This window comes from Poecilia formosa, unplaced genomic scaffold (genome assembly GCF_000485575.1).
Source record: "Poecilia formosa unplaced genomic scaffold, Poecilia_formosa-5.1.2 Scaffold79, whole genome shotgun sequence".
Taxonomy (NCBI): domain Eukaryota; kingdom Metazoa; phylum Chordata; class Actinopteri; order Cyprinodontiformes; family Poeciliidae; genus Poecilia; species Poecilia formosa.
The window spans coordinates 1,458,951-1,476,972 of NW_006800018.1; the positions used below are offsets into that span (position 1 = coordinate 1,458,951).

General features: G+C 42.0%; 1 protein-coding gene across 2 annotated transcripts in view; it reads right to left on the minus strand.

Moving 5' to 3' along the window:
- robo4 (roundabout, axon guidance receptor, homolog 4 (Drosophila)) overlaps positions 1–13,003 on the minus strand; it is a 35,934-nt gene extending 22,931 nt beyond the window's left edge. The window contains exons 1-12 of one of the 2 annotated variants that reach the window (XM_016673608.1): positions 12,602–13,003; positions 6,531–6,857; positions 5,734–5,891; positions 5,386–5,506; positions 4,532–4,670; positions 3,966–4,093; positions 2,725–2,840; positions 2,415–2,646; positions 2,189–2,310; positions 1,592–1,763; positions 1,311–1,508; positions 1,151–1,193 (exon numbers count right to left, since the gene is read on the minus strand). In XM_016673608.1, the coding sequence (XP_016529094.1) occupies positions 1,151–1,193; positions 1,311–1,508; positions 1,592–1,763; positions 2,189–2,310; positions 2,415–2,646; positions 2,725–2,840; positions 3,966–4,093; positions 4,532–4,670; positions 5,386–5,506; positions 5,734–5,891; positions 6,531–6,857; positions 12,602–12,806 (1,961 nt within the window). In that variant the 5' untranslated portion in view covers positions 12,807–13,003. Of the gene's footprint in view, positions 1–1,150; positions 1,194–1,310; positions 1,509–1,591; positions 1,764–2,188; positions 2,311–2,414; positions 2,647–2,724; positions 2,841–3,965; positions 4,094–4,531; positions 4,671–5,385; positions 5,507–5,733; positions 5,892–6,530; positions 6,858–8,363; positions 8,584–12,601 lie in introns of those variants that run through there. The other variant, XM_007556480.2, reaches the window with a different exon arrangement.
- Positions 13,004–18,022: the final 5,019 nt, after the last annotated feature.

An 18,022-nucleotide genomic window follows, 5' to 3' on the forward strand; every position in this document is an offset into this window, starting at 1 on the left:
AAAAATCATTTAACCTTTAGAAATTTCACAGTTATGCTTTGATACCATGATTATTCATCATAAGTTAGAAAAAAATTATAAAATTAAAATGAATTACAGAATTTTAAAATTAAAATATACTGCTCAAAAAAAATAAAGGGAACATTTCACTTTAATTTTGTGTGTGGCTCCAAATCCAGGCCTCCATTGGTTAATAAATTTGATTTCCATTGATGATTTTTGTGTGATTTTGTTGTCGGCACATTTAACTTTGTACAGAACAAAGTATTCAATGAGAATATTTCATTCATTCAGATCTAGGATGTGTTATTTGAGTGTTCCTTTTATTTTTTTGAGCAGTGTATATATATGTGCAAGTGTAACTGGCAGGAGATCCAAATAAAAATAAAAATAAAAATCTAGAATAAATACACAAATAATAATGAGTTATTACTAAAATACATACAACAGGCACTATGAAAGTTTTCTGTTCCAGCACGATATAAAAACACACTCCTCTGACGTCGCTGTTTTACTGACTCAACCTTTCTTATTTAAAAGACATTTTGGTTTTAGTGAGATATAAATCTTGTTATAGCAAAAACGATTTCTCATCTAAACCTCATCTGCTCCTGCATTTATTTCCAACCTCTGGCAGTGAAGTGCTTCTGCCGTGTCGCATGATGTTCGGTTGATGTTTATTGTGGATCCTGCAGCTGAATCAGCATCTTAAATGGTTACTAAAGAGTTTAAAAATTACAACTTTTATTCACAGGAAATTGCAACTCTTAAGGATATGGATCCTTCACGAAAATGTTATTAAGTTGGAGATGTTTTTTTGTTTTTTTTTTCTTATGAGAACCGTTCAGCTACAAGCGCCATTTCAGGTTTATGCATATGTAGCATCACAGTACCCACCTGAACCTGAACCATCAATACAAACTGCAAATTCTACAAGGCTTCATATTTTATTTAATGTAAGTGTAAAATGGAAGAAATGTAGAAATTTGACTCATAAAAGTCCATAAAGCAAACTGTGGTTTTAAGGTTTTGCCTGATTTATATAAAATGTTTTATTTTAAACATATTTTGTTAAAAGTCCAAGTAGAAAGCAGATTTTTGCTCATCTCTTATTACACGTGTAATCTACATAATGCTGTTTAACTTTCACCTGTGTTTGATGATGAGATCTTCACTGGCCAATCTGCGCAGATCTGGGAAAAAAAAAAAAAAAAAAAAAAACAGCAAATAAATAAACACACAATTTCTTGTCTTATAGAAAGCCTGACCTCCAGCAGGGATCACACAGTCAATATTTTTAGAAAAGTCACCTTTAGCCTTGCTGTGGTGAGGTGACAGTTGACCCGCGCTGCCGTGGCGTCTGAACAGGAAAACAACTGCAATCATCAGAAGACACCACAAGAGGGCGCCAACGCTGCCGATCAGAACTGGGTCCTGGAGGAGGGCCAGCACAGGAGACGCATCCTGTTTGTGGGTGTCTGGCTCTGTGGCGTCCCCTAGCTGTGGTTCTGAGTAAAAACAGACATTCTGGGTGGTCAGATACGGAGGGAACATGACGGAGAAATTAGTTGAAAAAGGCTCCTGGTCTCACTGGTGACAAATCCATGAGGATCACTGAGCGTCCCCACTCCAGCACCGTTCACCGCTGCCATGGTTACCCAGTACTGCTTCCCTGGTTCCAGTGTGGAGACATCCAGGCTGTGTTGGCCGCTGTCCACTGTCCAGTTCTGGTACTGCTGCTCGTCAGACTCCATGCACCAAACCTAAAGGAGCAGTTCGCACATTTATGAGAGGAAGCTCGTGGTCTCAAAAACACGACTAAAATGATTTAGAATGATTCTCATGTGAAACTGCAGAGCAGAACGTTTTCTAACAAACCCATTTGGATTGGGATCAGCAGTGAACTCCGGAAAAAGCCCACTCCTGGGAAGGAAGGGGGGAAAAAAAGCAGACAGCAAGGAGGGATAAAAGGACAGAAGGAAACAAAGAACAAAGTAACTACAGAGAAAAGAATGACAGGAAGGAAGGAAGAAACAAAGAAACTAATGACGGAAAGAAGAAAGGAAGATTAAGAGGAAGTAGGTAGGGCAGTGAGGAAGAAAGAAATGACATGTGATGGTAAAAAAGAAGAATAGTCCTCAGCTGATAGCCCAATTGTTGATGGGTTATCAGACAGGGAGGTGGTCACCTGGTAGCCCTGGATGACACCATTGTGGCTGTCGGGAGGAGGAGGCTCCCAGCTCAGATGGACGGTGTTGTTCTGCTCGTGGTCCACTGTGATGGACACGGCCAGAGGGGGCGCGCTGGGCGCTGCATGAAAAGCGGCGATATATTCCCCCTGAGTTAGTTTGACTGGTGGCTTAAAGCGGAGGAAGAGATGCAGGTGAGGCCTTCTGAAGCCAGCCTACCCTCACCTCTCTCAGGGACTCGGAGATGCCGGGTGTTGCTCTCCCTTCCGTACAGGCTGCTCCCGTAGGGACGAACCTTGAACTCGTACTTGTAGCCCCTCTTAAGGGGGCCGACCTGAGCCTGGAAGCCCGGCAGCGAGACCCTCAGCGCTGCCCAGTCTGAGCTGACAGGCAGCAGGGGGCGATAGAGAACCTCAAAGCCGTCGAGGTAGTGAGGCTGAACTGGAAGGGACTGGAGCTGGTCACGGGAAACACCAAATGCAGATCAAACACTCAAACACTCCACCCACAAAGCTGTAAAACAGGACTCTCATACCTTCCACTGCACGAGGGAAACGTTGGACTCCGAGGCGATGATGGTGACATTCTCCAGGGTCACTCGTAAGGCTGACAGCTCTCTGTGGAAGTCTTTCTGCTCAGTGCTGGGAGCCTCTGCACCAGCAAATGTTTCACATTAACTTTTATTAGAAAGCGTCAAGTCGTCCACAGTGGAAACACGACAGTTAACTTTAAAGGACGAAGCAGACGTCGCAACGTAGCCCATCGTTTGGGCCGTAGAAGGTCATTTCTACTAGGCCATGTTGCGGCGTGGCTTACTAAATCAGATGGATCTCACTGAAACGTTTGTTCCAAGGGAACCATTTTTCATGGGCTAGATGGAAATAAATAACTAATCGTGTCAAAATATTAGCCTGACCATAGCAAAAGAAAATGCACTGCTGCGTAGTCAAACAGCAGCCGCCTGCCTCTCGCCTAATGACTGCGGGGCATAGGCACCAGGCCAGATGGACAGACAGATGGAAGGATGGATGCAACCGCAGTATTCTAGCAACTAATATAATTGTGCTGTGTCATATAGCGCTGCATTTGGTGCAATAGGCTTATTTTGACTGAAGTGTGAACGCTGTGCCAGTGCATTTGCAGCCTGTCAAATAAACAAGTAAATGGATTAGTACGTGACTACATGCCAGGTTGTTAAATGTGTTTTATCACAGTGCAATTAAAACAAGAAATAATTGAAAATAAAAAGCCTCATAAATACTGTAAATCTATAGATTTTATGTGTACTGTGTCTCCTTTCCTCACGATCACATTACATCAGCCGTTAGCTTGAAGAAACAGACGTAGAGCTGGAATGGCGCCGTCGTGTCAGCTTGAAAGGTGCTTGAAATGTGCAGTATGCAGATTGGTCTAGAAGAGGCGCTGTTCTGCACAAATGAACTGTAAACTTGTGAACAGATCATTTTGCTATACCGATCCTAGATATTCACTCAAATGAACAGCTGTTCCCGTCACTATTACATGATAATCTGGTTTATTTTGTTGCATTGTATGTCCTGCAAGCTAATAGCATGAGGGTGATTCATGTTTATCTGCACTGCAGAACACAAGTTAGCTTTCAAAGCACCAGCTCTCTGTTAGCATGCAACATGTCTGCTGTGAATTTATTACTATGAAGGAATAACAACTGCTTCTGGGAAGTTTGTCTGTTTTTGCAGATATTTTCCAACATAAAGCAAGTTGCAAAATAAATGTAAAAAGAGAACGAAAACTCGCCTTCAACTTGAAGTTGTGCAACTGCAGCGACGACTCCGACGTGATTCGCAGCTGTGCAGGTGTAGCTCCCAGCATCCTGCACCGTCACATAATGGAGCTGCAGAGTCTGGTCCGGGTTTATGAGATACCTGGAAACAAACAGCGAGCAGCGGGAAGAATCGACGGGTCTGGTGTCACTACCAAAGCTTGGTCAAAACCTAAGCAGGTACGTCGAGCTGAAATGTTCCTCAGCAACAATTCACAGTTCACCCGTCTGAGGATGTCTCTGTTTCAAACGTAAAAAGCCTGAGCTGATAGTTTCCATTTTAGTGGAAAGTGCAAAAAATCGTGAAGTAATTGAAGAACTCTGAGTCTGAACCAGTTGTTATTCGTACTTTTCACCTTCGGACCATCAAGTCTGAGGAGACCTGTGACCCCAACTATCAGCAGACTAATCAGTGGACCCCCAGCTATTCACAGCTTAGTATTCATAGAAAATCTGCCTGCAGACACTGGACAGAGTCCAACACTGGACCAGCACATAGTCCGTGTCACTGATGAATGAAGGTAGATGGAGGGCGGGCTACCTGCCGTTGGGAAGCGGCCCCTGCTCTCGGCTCCAGGCCACAGTAGGAGGAGGGTCCCCTCTAGCCTGGCAGTAGAAGTGGGCCGACTCTCCCGTTCTTACCGAAACGTTCTCTGGCTTCAGCACCAACACAGGCTTACCTGCGGTAGATGATGACAGAAGAAACTCAGTGGATTGCTTTAAGTGCTACAGCAAAATCCCAGTCAGTGTAAATATGTCACAAGTTTGTTTGGAGAGAGAGGTATTTTTTTTCCCCCATTGGTGGGTTAGAAAGAAACCCAAATCAAGAAAAAAAAAGGTAGTGCTTAACAACATCATCCAAAGTGCTGAAATCATCTCTCATCGACCGATGAAAATTGTGTCATTTGGTTCGCAGAGAGGAAGCCGCCTGCCGAACTCGACACGGGGCTTCAGCAGAGCTCTATGCAAAGTGTCGTGCGATTGGTCAGAAGTTTGTTGCAACGTTTTAATGCGGAAATGCACTCAGACAGCAGTGTTGATATTTCTCTTCAACTATCCGGTTTCCTATCCCTCTAAAGGTGTTTATGTATCTGCACGCATTGTGCAACTAATGTACATTTGAATAATTTATCGCTAAATAACTCCTGTAAAACTAAGACTGGGAAATGGTGAATAACCCCTGGATGGAAATTGTCGTGTCACTGTTCACTGAGGCTGTCTGAGGCTATAAAACGTTTTCCATGACCATGGCGTGACGAATACCGAAGCGGGGAGGGGGTGTCCGCCAGTGGTCTGCCCTGTCGTATGAAAGGTGTGCACAAATATGAGAGCTGTTCTGCTTCAGATGAAGCCTGTCTGGGGGCCTTTGGTCTGCTTGTTCTCATCTGCTCTCACCCAGCACAGAGAGCCGAGCCGCCCTGCTCTGCCTCTCTCCCATGATGTTCCGGGCCACACACACGTAGGAGCCAGAGTGGCTCTTCTCTGCAGGCGCGATGATCAGCTTCCCACTCAGCTTCTGCAGAGCAAAGCAAAGCAGCACAGATCAACTAGCTGCAGCATCTGTGGAACATTTTATTTCAACCATCGAGCAATGAGTACATGGGACTGCTTTTACAGATTATAATCTATTTGCTTTTTCTGTGCGAGGATTAGTCAAATCATCGATTACGACTCTGCATTGGAATCATGAACCTCAGAATGAAGACATATTCACGTGTTTCCATAATCAAAGCAGCTGCTTACGGTGTAGTGGTGGTCCGTGTTGCTGATGGGGACGCCGTCCTTCTTCCAGATGACGTTGGGTTCTGGATGTCCCATCGGCGGACCGCAGTATAAAACAGCCACCTCGCCCTCTGCCACCTCGGCGTCGCCGGGCTGGACGCTGAACTCCTCCTTCAGAACTGCAGGAACACAGAGACACGTTCACACTGAGCCGGATCAGAACGACGGGCTTCGCTCTGATCCTAAAACTCTGTCAGGGAACTAACAGTCTAATGGACGTCACATGGTTTGTGGAGAAATAAAATTTGCGGTAGACTTATAGTGGAAAAATCAGTGATTAATGACATGAAGTTTCTGGTGTCTAACACCGTTATACTGCCTGTCACGAATGACTGAAAGTTGATTATTGTTTAAAAGTCCAGTAAAGAACAAAAATATGTCTCGATTTACTTAAATCCTAAGATATGTCATACCTTTTGTTTTCTGTACTACCGTGCATTCCAGTCAATACACCATTTTGTTGTGGCTTATGTGATAAATTTAATCTTCTAAAAATCGTCCTTTTCAAAATGTAACACTTTAAGGTCCATTTTAGACACATACGGGCAAATACTTCATGTAATTTGGGTTGATTTTCACATTATTTCAGTATCGATGTACCATACTGAGGCAGTGAAATTCTGAGCTCAGCATGATTCTCTTGGTATTTCAACATAAGGAGTCAAAATCATTTTGTAAACAATCTATATTCTTCTTATCTAAAGATAATATTTAGAGCTGCAGCTAAGACCCCTGTGCGTCCCCCTAGACCATCTCACCTGCAATATACAGCGAGGCATTGCGGCTGGTTGCCTTGCCGGCACTGTTCGTGGCGACGCAGGCGTAGACGCCCTCGTGGGTCTGGCCACGCCTGCCCCCTCCCACATTTAGAAAGAACAGGCTCCCCTCGGACAGAACCATGGGGACCGCCCGGCCGTCTCCCTTGTCCGTCCCCAGGGGCTGACCGTTGCGCAGCCACTCGATGGTCGGCTTGGGGCTGCCGTCCACGCGGCAGGACAGAGTGGCAGGGCTGCCCGGCTTCACCACCACATCAGAGGGGTGGTGGACTATACGTGGTTCTGTCTCCTCCGTCCGGACTCTGCCACCTGCAGATGGGACCAGATGATTGTGAAAGTATTATTCATTTCAACAAGTAAAAATATATTTTATTTCTATGTGAAACCTGGATGAGAAGCAACCCCCGACTAAAATTCAAGAAAGTTACTCATTTGGCACGCCGGCTACAGGTGGGTGATGGAGATGGGGGGAGGGAGGGCTTTTTATTTTTAATTATATTTAAATTATTACCGACCAATTAAATCTTCTTAGGTGCATCACAAAGTATCCGTCTTTCGAATTTACAAACTGGGCGCCGTTTCAATATAGGCACACATGCACGTTTCTTTCTAACAATAACTGCTTTATTTGCATAATTAAAATAATGCATGTTTAGTTTATTGTTAAGCAGGTATAAAGCAAACCAAAGGAAAGCATGGATTTAAAAAAAAAAAATAAATATTAATTTGTGACCTGCGAGGACTTTCTGCTTGATGATTTTGACAAAAAGTTTGGACAGCATTGACTTAAAAGCTGAATCTATGCCACAGAAACCTACTGAGTGAAATGGTTAGTAACATCATATGCTAACCAGGGATACTGCACATCTCTGAGTTCATGGTTCACAATAAGAAAATATCTCCAGTTAACACATTCAAAACCCTGCTACTCCCAAACAATGGCTATTTGTAGCCAGCGCCAGTGGAATGCCATTGTCGGGACTTCCCATGAAGTCGGATGACCACACTGGAGGAAACAGGAAGATTGTGGTAGGCTTCCTGACATGAGAGGAAACCGGGAACCAGCAGGTCTCAGGAACATCAAGTCAAACAAAACGCACCACAGAACTCTGAAGAAAACAAAGAATATTTTGGATCCGTTTTCACGAGACTCGTACAGTTTTTCTTTTTCCATCTCATTGCACCCGATACAGTAGAAGCATTTCCACTTCCTTTACGATTTACAACATGAGCGAGAAATGCGTGTAAATTCCAGAACACCAGCTTATTTGATAAGCAGGACTCTGAAGACATTGCGAATGCTAGTCTTTAAACAGGAAGCGACTGTGTCAACCAAATGAACAGCTCTCATTATTTTAAAGTAGCCCAAAAATAAATTAAAATACCAATGTTTCCTCAGTGGTCAGTGGAAGAAGATTGGAACCAGCAGGGTACATCTTATTTTAATAAATAAATTCACAACACTACAATATCTACCTACTGTAAATAGGGGAACTATTACTGACTTTAAACTTAAAAAAAATAATAATAAAAAATAAAAACAGACAATTCTTTCAACAGATGGCTCCCTAAACCTAGTGCTGATTAGGTGCCCCACATAATTTTGGAACAGCTCTGGAAAACCTGAGAGAATCTGAGGGAAGTAAATTGAGGCTCTTTTAAAGTATGATGCTATGAGTTATCGTTTCATCAAAATACATCTGAATAATTCACCCAACTGGTGGAATCACACAGACACGCGAAGCTGGGAAAAATAAATAAATATATAATATTTATATATATAATTTTAGAGAAAAATGATTGTTGTGAACTTACCGGAGAGCAGGGACCCAAACAGCGCAGCCAATAGACATGTTCTAACCCTCCGGCTCATCTTTAGGGGAGTTAACATTATTAATATAAGCTAAGATTCTTTAGCTGAACGCTGAGGTCTGACTGGAATTTGACTTGTCGGTCTGTCAATTGTCTTCTTTTAAATTTACGGACAAACTCTCCCTCTAACTTGCCGCTCCTTGAGAGAAATGAGCGTCAAACTAAACAATCTGTTAAACACGCTGACAACACGCAGCTAACAACTTCCTGTTCGCCTCCGTTTCAAAATAAAAGAAACCAGTCAGCGTAGTTTACAGCTAAAAAATAATAAATTGCTTAAAACTTGTAACCTTTGTGTGGTTATATCACACTGAACTGTCGACAAGTTGAGACAATTAACCCCGTTTATATTTTCATTGTCCCAATGAGTCCTGTGCATTTATTTTGAAAACAGCGAAATAAATGCGCAAGTTCCACTGGGATGAATGTCAGCTTTACAACCTTAATGTATTCCTTTCTGTTTTGATCGTGTACCTCCCAAGATTGAAATTAAAGTGTAAAAATATTCAAACTAGCCAAGACAAATTCGCGGAGATGTTACAGAGATCATTCTGAAGGGACATTCATAAAGTTAAACAAGCTCTTTAGTATTTCTGTAACAGTAACAGTTTTTTTTCTTTTTTTTTGTCTGATATTATATTTGCTGGATCACAGCAGCAACAATAAACAAATCAAAGTCCACAAAGGCTTTTTTGTTTTTGGTCTGATTTTTAACTGTGAAATCACAACAGATTCAGTCTCACTATTACTTTAATATGTAATTTCATCACAGCCACATAATGAAAACTTGAGCAGCAGATGTGTCCTGGCGCCGTGAACTCTCTGCTGTTGTTTGGCTTGTTTTTGCAGGAGCAGCTCTGTCACCATCACCGCATGAAGCAGGGCGTTCTTGGCCTGTTTGTTTCCCAACAATAGAAGGAAACGGCGCATCTCTCAGCCTGCTGCATGTCAGCCATTATGTCAGCACTTTATGTCGGAGTTCATCTGGTTTGTTTGCATTTCACGTTTTCCTGTCTGTTACTTTTAAATTTTATGCCAGCTCTTTTGAAACTGTTATGCACAAATGTGTATGTTTTCATGATTTTGTGTGCTGTTTGAATTTTTGGCCCTGGCTCTGCCTCTAATGCCTCATTGTAAGGATTAACCCTTACTGTAGTAATGCTGCTATAGATTTAGGCTGCTGGAGGACAAACTGAATACTTTTTCTCACTTTCTTCTTCTACTATTTTCCAATTTACATTATTTGTTGTTATTCCAACCCTTAACGTCATGTTTTCTCTCAGTTGTTTTCTCTCCATGGACGCTACACCTGGTCTATTTTTCTCCTTCCTCGGGGAGAGCATCGATTGAGATGACGCTGCCGACGATTAAACCTTCTCCCTCTCCTGTTATGAACAGTTTATTTTTCATTAACACAGAAATGAATTCTGCATCAGTTCTTCAATTTATTTTTCGTGTCTCTGTTCTGCCTTCTCAAACCCCCCAGTCGGTCGTGGTGGATGGCCGCTCGTACCAAGCCGGGTTCTGGTTCTGCTACAGGTTTCTTCCTGTAAATGGCGAGTTTTTCCTCTCCACTGTTGCAAAATTCCTTGGTGCAAACTGCTTAGATGTAAACTTTTTAAGCTAATTTTAATATTGAACTGAGCTTAATGCATTGTCTGATAATTAGGAACAATTGGAATGCATCTGTGATTGGACTGGAATGACTTTTTTTGTAAAGTGCCATGAGACTAAATTGGTTGTGAAGTGGAGCTATATAACTAAGCTGAATTGAACTGAGGAGAAGGAAAATAATACAATGGAGGATGAGCACATGAAAACTTGAAAGGTGTGATGTGCATGTTCTAAACCTCAATGTTTGTTGACACTGAAGGTATTCTGAGATATGTCTCTGTGTAACATGTCAGTTTTGATCTGAGTCAATCCAAAAATGGAAATTCTCGTTGCTTTCTTTCAATAATAGTAGATCATTGACCAATTATTTATCTTTTTTTGTTGCTTTTATACATGTAAAAGCAACAGTTCTTGACTTTTCCCACGTGAAACATTTAAAGCTATGCATCAATTCCCTTTCACTTCACAATTATATCCAACTTTGCGTTGGTTTGCCACCTGCATTCCAATAAAACTCAAATTACAAACACAAAATAATGCTAATGCTAACAACGCAAAAAAAAAAAAAAAAAAAATTACAAACACAAAATAATGCTAATGCTAACAACGCAAAAAAAAAAGTTTGATGAGTCTAGATACAACCGTAGCGTATGTGGCACAAACGTAACATTCCTCCTGATAAATAAAATCTGCCAGGATGACCCAGGAATAAGTGAACTACCACTAGTTCATTCCCTCGAATGGCCCACACAAACAAAGCATTGTGTGGTGAACTGTTCATTGTGAGGCTTAGAAAGGACCGAGGCTAAGTGATGGATGTTTATATTGATCCAACAACGTGGGCTTGATGGCCTCGGCATCAGCCAGCTTTCAGTCGACAACAAAAGCTTTAGAACGGATGAGGGATGAATCCCGCCTTCCAAAACACAACCCATGGGAATGTTGTGAGGCCGAGATTTGCTGAAGGAAGGGCTCCTTTCTAAGCTGTTGACCAAGAGGTCAGGGGAAGTATAGCAAATGAGTGAAAGACGGGGAATTGGGGTACGAAAGAGAAAGAATGTGTCAGCTGTAGTGGAGAGTGTGATGAACAGTGACTCCACAGTGAATTCTTCACGTATGTCCATTGAGATCTGTAAAGAATTCGACAAGATGAATACTGCTCTAAGCAAGTCAACGTAAACATGTGCGGTGCTTTAACTTCTGTGAATTGAAGAAGATGAAGCCTGAGTGTGAAAACAAAAAAGAGGCTCTTCAAAGACATTGAATATCTTTTAATTAAGTTCTAGCGGATATTTCAACAACATTCACTGTAAAATACGTACTGCAATGTGTTGTTTTAAGGCCACGCTTGATTGCTGCCCGACCTGGAATGAAGAAATGACTTTAACAGCATCTGTCTGACATCGTGGCAAAAGGTCTAAAAAAGAAACGACATTCATTGGGACCTGATCCAAAGAAATGTAAGGAAGTGGTTGGCATTTATCAGCCTGGAAAGGGAAACAAAGACACTTCCTTTGGACTCCAGCTAATCACAGTGAGACCCATTATCCACAAATGGAGGAATCGTGGAACTGGGTGAACCTTCCCTGTAGTGGCTGGCCCACCAAAGACTCATCCAGGAGGCAACAAAAGAGCCCAAAGCAACTTCTAAAGCACTGTAGTTCCTCACTTGCCTCAATCCTGTGCTGCTTTGCCCCTTTAGAATCTTGATGACATCCATGAGTTTTGCCTCTTACTGAAATCCTGAAGATAAAAATGTCCGACCATATCTTTGTAACCTTAAGCCATAGTATACTTTGGTTACAAAGTCTGGATTTGAGTCCAATCGAGATGCTGTGGCATGACCATAAACAGGCTATTTATGATGGAAAACCCTCCAATGGAGCTAAATTAAGACAATTCTGCATAAAAGAACATAAAAACAAGACTAAATCCTCTGCACCGATGGGAGGATTCTTTACCGAAATTTCATTGACAGTTACCACAAACTCTTGGTGGCAGACGTTGCTGGAACAGGACGGCCCAACCAGTTTTCAGGTTCAGACAGTAGTTACGTTTTCACACGTGGTCAGGTCAGGTTGCCTTGGTATAATTTGTTTATCTTCATAAGTTAAATCTTGTTTTAATCTTGTATTTTCCCAGGTTATTGTTGTCTGTAATGATGGCGTTTGAAAAATTTCAATGTGAAAAAAGACAAAAGAAGAGCGGAAGAAGACTGTTAAAGACTAATGCATTTTACAATTCTGTTCATATTACAATTTCTAAAGATAATTTTTCATAAAAATTGAGATTACAGAGAAAATCGAAACTGATGAAACAACTGATGAAGAACTTTTTTTTGTAAACATATCAGGACTATTCCCCCAAGGAATTCTGTCAGTTTCATCTAGTGACATGTTAATTCTGAAAGAAACTGTTTTGGAAACTGTTTTGATCCCTTTACTTCTTGATTAAAAGAAACATTCAAAATATCACGTTCCTGAGGACAAATCAAACCAAAGTTAACAATGTTAATCAATGTTAATCTCCTACTGACTAATTCACCAGGCGTGTTTCCTGAGCCGTACCTTTTCTTCGGTGTGGCCTGTTTCTGTGAGGTGTGTCCTGTTGCCCCATGCCGTGACGAATATGCTCTTTGAGCGGGTTCTTGAAGCTCCTGTCCAGCAGTTCTGGTTCCATTAGACATACGCTGTGGTGGAACTTACACTGCTGTGAGATCCCGGCACAGGTGTGGAAGCAGAACACGCAAAGAAGCCACCCACGGACGAGCATCTTCACCGCAAGACTCACACTCACACTTAGACTGATCGTTTTAACCCTCAACCTGTCCCCGAAAGCTAAATGTCCAGACACCGGATCCCGCTCTTCATTTCCCTCAGCTCCTTTTCCTCCTCATGTTAGTCTAGATGTTCCATTAATCCCAGTCTCCCTCCTCTGTGGGTTTCTTTTTTTTTTCTCTCCAGGGAAGAGCAAAGTTAAAGGGAGGAGGGCCAAATAGTGATCAAACACAAGTTTCAGACCTCATGCTGAGAGGGAGAGAGAGGCGAGGGGGAGCACCATTCATCTGGCCAGATGAGACTTCTAGTTGGATTGATTTAAGGGAAAGAGAGAGGAGGATATATCTCCAAAAATCATATCAGCAGGAGAAATGCTTTTAAGCAAAACAGATATTTAGATTAGCTCATTTTAAAAATAATAATAAAAAAAAAAATTCACGAAAGCCAAACGAAAATGCAGAATAACCCATTTGCAGTTATTCCAGGCATTTAATCTGATCAAAGGCAAGACAAAACGGACGCACATTTTTGAACATAAGCATCTTCGAGAAATGAACCTCGAAGAAGACAAAACGGGTACAACAGTTTCTTTGCTCTCTTTTGACAGCTGACCCCCCACCCCTCCCTCCTGCCTTCACCCCCTACCAACCCAGCCTCCCACCAGTCAACTAGCCAGGCAAATTTGTAGCTGCCTGTCTGAGCAGTATGAGTCTCATGCATCATCTTGGCTCGCCTGCAACAATCAAACAAAAGTACCAAGTCGGCCACGTCTGGATGGTCTTTCCTCAATTCAAATGCAATCAGTTTGTGTGGTTTGCGTGGCCGTCCTGGGAGGAAGCAGATCCCACTTCTAAGTGGTTGTACAACACATCCACCTGCAAACAATATTAGATGGATGTCAAAACGAAGGTGGTGCAGAAAAGTCGAAGCCGCAGTGAATTTTCTCTGCACATAATTCAACTCACAAACATCCGTCTCCTGTCAGATTGTGAATCGAAGGAAGCTGCTCTGTGCTGAACTTACTGAAATTCTTTCCTCAATTAATGAATTTAACAATGACTTCTTAAACATAAAAGCTGTGCTTACAAAATTGAAATTGAAATGTAAGGACATTTGTTTTAATAACATGTTGCTGAAAACCATTTCCAAGCAGACTAGACAGCTGCACCTAAAGTAACACCAATGCATCAATAATAAACCAAAACATGAGCCACATGATCTCTGAGAGTGATGTAGGACTGCATCGGTAGTCTTGGATTATTTTCTTCCATTGAATTATGTAAAAAAAATTTTGACTGAAACAATAAAAGACCTGAATTTCACAACCTTCCAGCTGCAACTTTCAGACGACATTCAGAGATTACTTTACCAGTTAAAGTACGTCATATCTTTGCTGGTTATTTTTGCTCAAGTTTGTAATCTTAGCCTTTATTTTCTTCATGTGACGTTTAGTTTGTTTTTATTTGTTCTTTTCACGTGCTTCTTGCTTTAATGTGGATCTTTGTTCTTTCATTTTCACATGAAGCACTTTGGTGTTGCTCACATTAGCATTTCGTGATGGTAATGGGCAGATGACTCGTCGTCTTCATCCATTACTCTGGTCCAGTTTTACTCATTGCTGGTCATCTGGTCAATGGATAAAGGTCAGCATGAGAACCCTGACCGGTCTGGTGCCAGGCAGCTTCATACTCAACAAAATGTGATGAACTGCCAATTGTTGCTCCTTTGTCAGACTCTACAATTCAGTTAAGGTTAGGGTTACCACAGTATAATGTTAATTTAAAACATAAATTATTTTAAATTTAATGACATTTTAAATAGTTCATTTTAAATTCCACTGTGCATATGGACAGTTAAACTAATTTCCAATTAACAGGAAACCATTATTTTACCATCACCTCTCATACATAAAAACACACAGCGACTCAAAACTGCATTTTCTATTGTAACCCTTAATTAGAATGTTAATCTGGCCTTTGAGCTGTGTATCTATTGCCTTTTTAATCCCGGTGTATATTGAGTCATACACTCAGCGCTGTCTTATAAAAACCCCTCAGAGGGTCGTTCTCTGGCTCTCAATGGGAGATCGTGTCTGAGCAGCAATGGGGCCATTAGAGGGCAACCTCACCCCCCTCTGAGCCTTCATCATGCCCCACTGAGACCCGTTAGAGTTAATTTTTTTCCCCCTCCTGAGAGAAAACAACACCAAGAGCTCAAGCGCTCTAAAAATAGCTTCCTTCATTGCACATAAAAACCCTGAGAAAAAAAAATAAAAATCTGTTGCCACAGCATAAATGGTGTTTTCTTCCTCTGCACGTGGAAGGAGTGAAGGTAGCTGATCCATAGTAGCTAAACTCTTAGTAAAATCTGATTTCATGTTACGTTCCTATTTTTACAGCCGCCACACGGAGCACCAATCAGATTTTATTTACCAAACTCTGAGAAAGGATTGCAGACATTGCCATCTGCTTGATTTAGCGCCAACGGAACGACGTTCTTCAGGGACAAGAGCGCACATTTTGTCTGAAATTTACTGACGGATTCTCTGGGTTTTCGGAGTCTCGCGGGGCGGTGACAGTAACCGTATCCCAAACAGAGGGCGAGAGGCCTGAAGATGTGAACCGCGAGCCAGGAGTTCTGCTTGAATGCGTCTGAATGGCGGCTCTGGCCCGGTGGGAACGCAACCCGTCCCCTCTGTGGTCCCAACATTAAGCACCCGGAGCTTGTTGCTCACACCTCTTTGGCTTTGCATTGCTTTCTCTTTCACCATAACGCCCCCCCCTCCAAGCCCCCCGTCTCTTTATATGTCCAGCTGGCTGCGGCACAAAGACCGCATCTTCCAGCTCCAAATGATTCTCGAACCCCCACATGCTTTGTTCAGCTCATTTTCCCACTCCTGGGAGACACTTATTCTCGCTAAGATTAAAATAAAGGAATGACAGAGGGAGAGAGGAAAGGATTGGAGGGAAGAATGAGGAAGCGCGAGAGACCGTGTTTGAGAAGAAGGGAGGAAGTGGAGAAATACTCTGAGACACAATTTGGAAAAAGAAAAAAGTTACAAATGCTTTTTTTTTTTTTTTTTTGGAAGTTGGATGGAAGCCCGTTTCCGCAACTCTGTTAAAAAAAAAATCTCATTATAATGAGATAGTATCATTTTGAGATACTATCTCATTATTTTGAGATAATTCATTTTATTTTTTTGTAACAGAGTGGCGAAAATTGGCTTCCATAGTTTTCAATTAGAGACGAGTTTTTATGTTAAGAGTTTTAACTCCAAATTGTATTTGGGATTTACAAAATCGCCAGCAGCAGATACATGTGGAAGAACTCATTGTTTTCTCATTTCGTGTGAATGTCATTGTTCATGGACGTTGAATAAATAATAAATATTTAATAAATAATAAAAATTATAAATAAATAAATGAAATAAAAAAAGCTGTGACGGGATGAGTCAAAAAGCCAATCGGCTTCCTTCGGAGTTGAAGCAAGAAGATCGGCTGCCTGCGCTGAGTCTCTTCCGGTGTCTCTCACTGTGACTGCTTAGATCATGTTTAGTGGTACTCATGTGGTCAATTAGAGGTAACAAATCCCTCCATCGCTGAATAGTTTCAGATCCACTATCCCACCCTGGTGGAGTCCAACCCCCGCAACCCGCCGACCCCCCCAGTTCCCAAGCTTGTGTGAAATCAGTCAGTCGGATTCTTCTACAGAAAAAAAAAAAAAAGGAAGAAGAAGAGGTACACAGTATGGAGATGTGGGCCGGAACTAACAGGATTGGTTTTGATTCATTAGATTCTCTTTCATCGTCGTGGTTGGAATGCTGCTCCACATCTCCTCCAGCTTCGCGCTATAAAATTTAATTTGGGGAGGGGAGGGAGGGGCTCGTGTAATTGGGGCCGTTTACTGCAAAACCTTGTTACTCGCTGGAGTCACCTGTTAGTCGAACCGCCAGGCTGAAACTGAATTCGTTAGCAGGTCAAATGCGGCAACCGACATGTAGAACAGCTGCGCAAATCAGCGAAACACAATAACGCCCGGAGGTTCTTGAATCCACTTTTGCTTGAGTTGCCTCAATTTGTGAAGACGTATAAGGATGAACGTTTTGATGCAAACCTGCTCAGGCCTCACAACGGAATCGCAGTGATCTTTCTGGACTGAGCATGCGGCGCAAATGGCGCACACCGTTTTACCTTAAAGGTTCCGGATGTGTGTCAGCTACAAGTGTGCTACATTAATACTGGAGAAAGAGTTGAAAATGTCTGGAAGTCACTCCAGGAAAACTAGGGCGGATGTACTTCATCTGTTCTGTTCAAAACTTTTAAATAACTCAGTAGATAAACCTCACAGCAATAGTTCGATTATTTTTTATCCATGTTAAATGAGTTCATTTTATCATAACACATTGGATATCAACGCTGCATTGAAATGTGTTGTTTTCCAATTTGAAACGCATAATACACCTCCTGCACTGGATTTTACTCAGAGGTAGACGAGTAACTACGCTTTATTTTCCTTCCACTTCACAAGGACTCACTTCTTTTTGCTGGTCTATCAAAAAAAATCCTAATAAACTACATAGTAACTGTGTGAAGGTTCAATACATTCCCAAGGCTCTGAAACACTTTCTGCTTAGCAGCTGTTTCAGATTGCTGATCATTGTCATGGAGCATGAAGTACCGGGCTCTAAACTGTCAGTAACCATACATAAAGATTTCAATGTGTCAAGCTGAAATGCTCATGAAATAGCTTTCAGATCAAACTGGTACGATTTTGGAGATGTAATTATTGTAACATGCCAGACAGATGTTAAGACTGGGCCAAGTCACTCGTTGGAAAACTCATCTGTTTTCATCAAAGCACAGAAACTCAGCGTTCAGGCCGCAGTATTTTCTGCCGCCACCCACTTTACAGAACCCCCCCCCCACTTCCAGAAATCTCAAGCAGCTCTTAGCATGCACAGCAAGAAAATTAAAACCACTTGTCCTCTTCTCTGAAACTAGCCTGGTAAAAAAAACAAAAACAACAAAAACAGCCCCTTGTTCTATGCTTTACTTCGTACAGAGTCCGGAACCTCGGCTATTGAGAAATGATCAATTGCTGGAGGTGTGGGCTCGGTTGAAACATGGTCGACACACAACTGAGAGGCTTCATTCACTTCCTCCGTTGCTGTTGCCAAACTACAACCTTCGATAGGCAGACTGCAATTCTAAA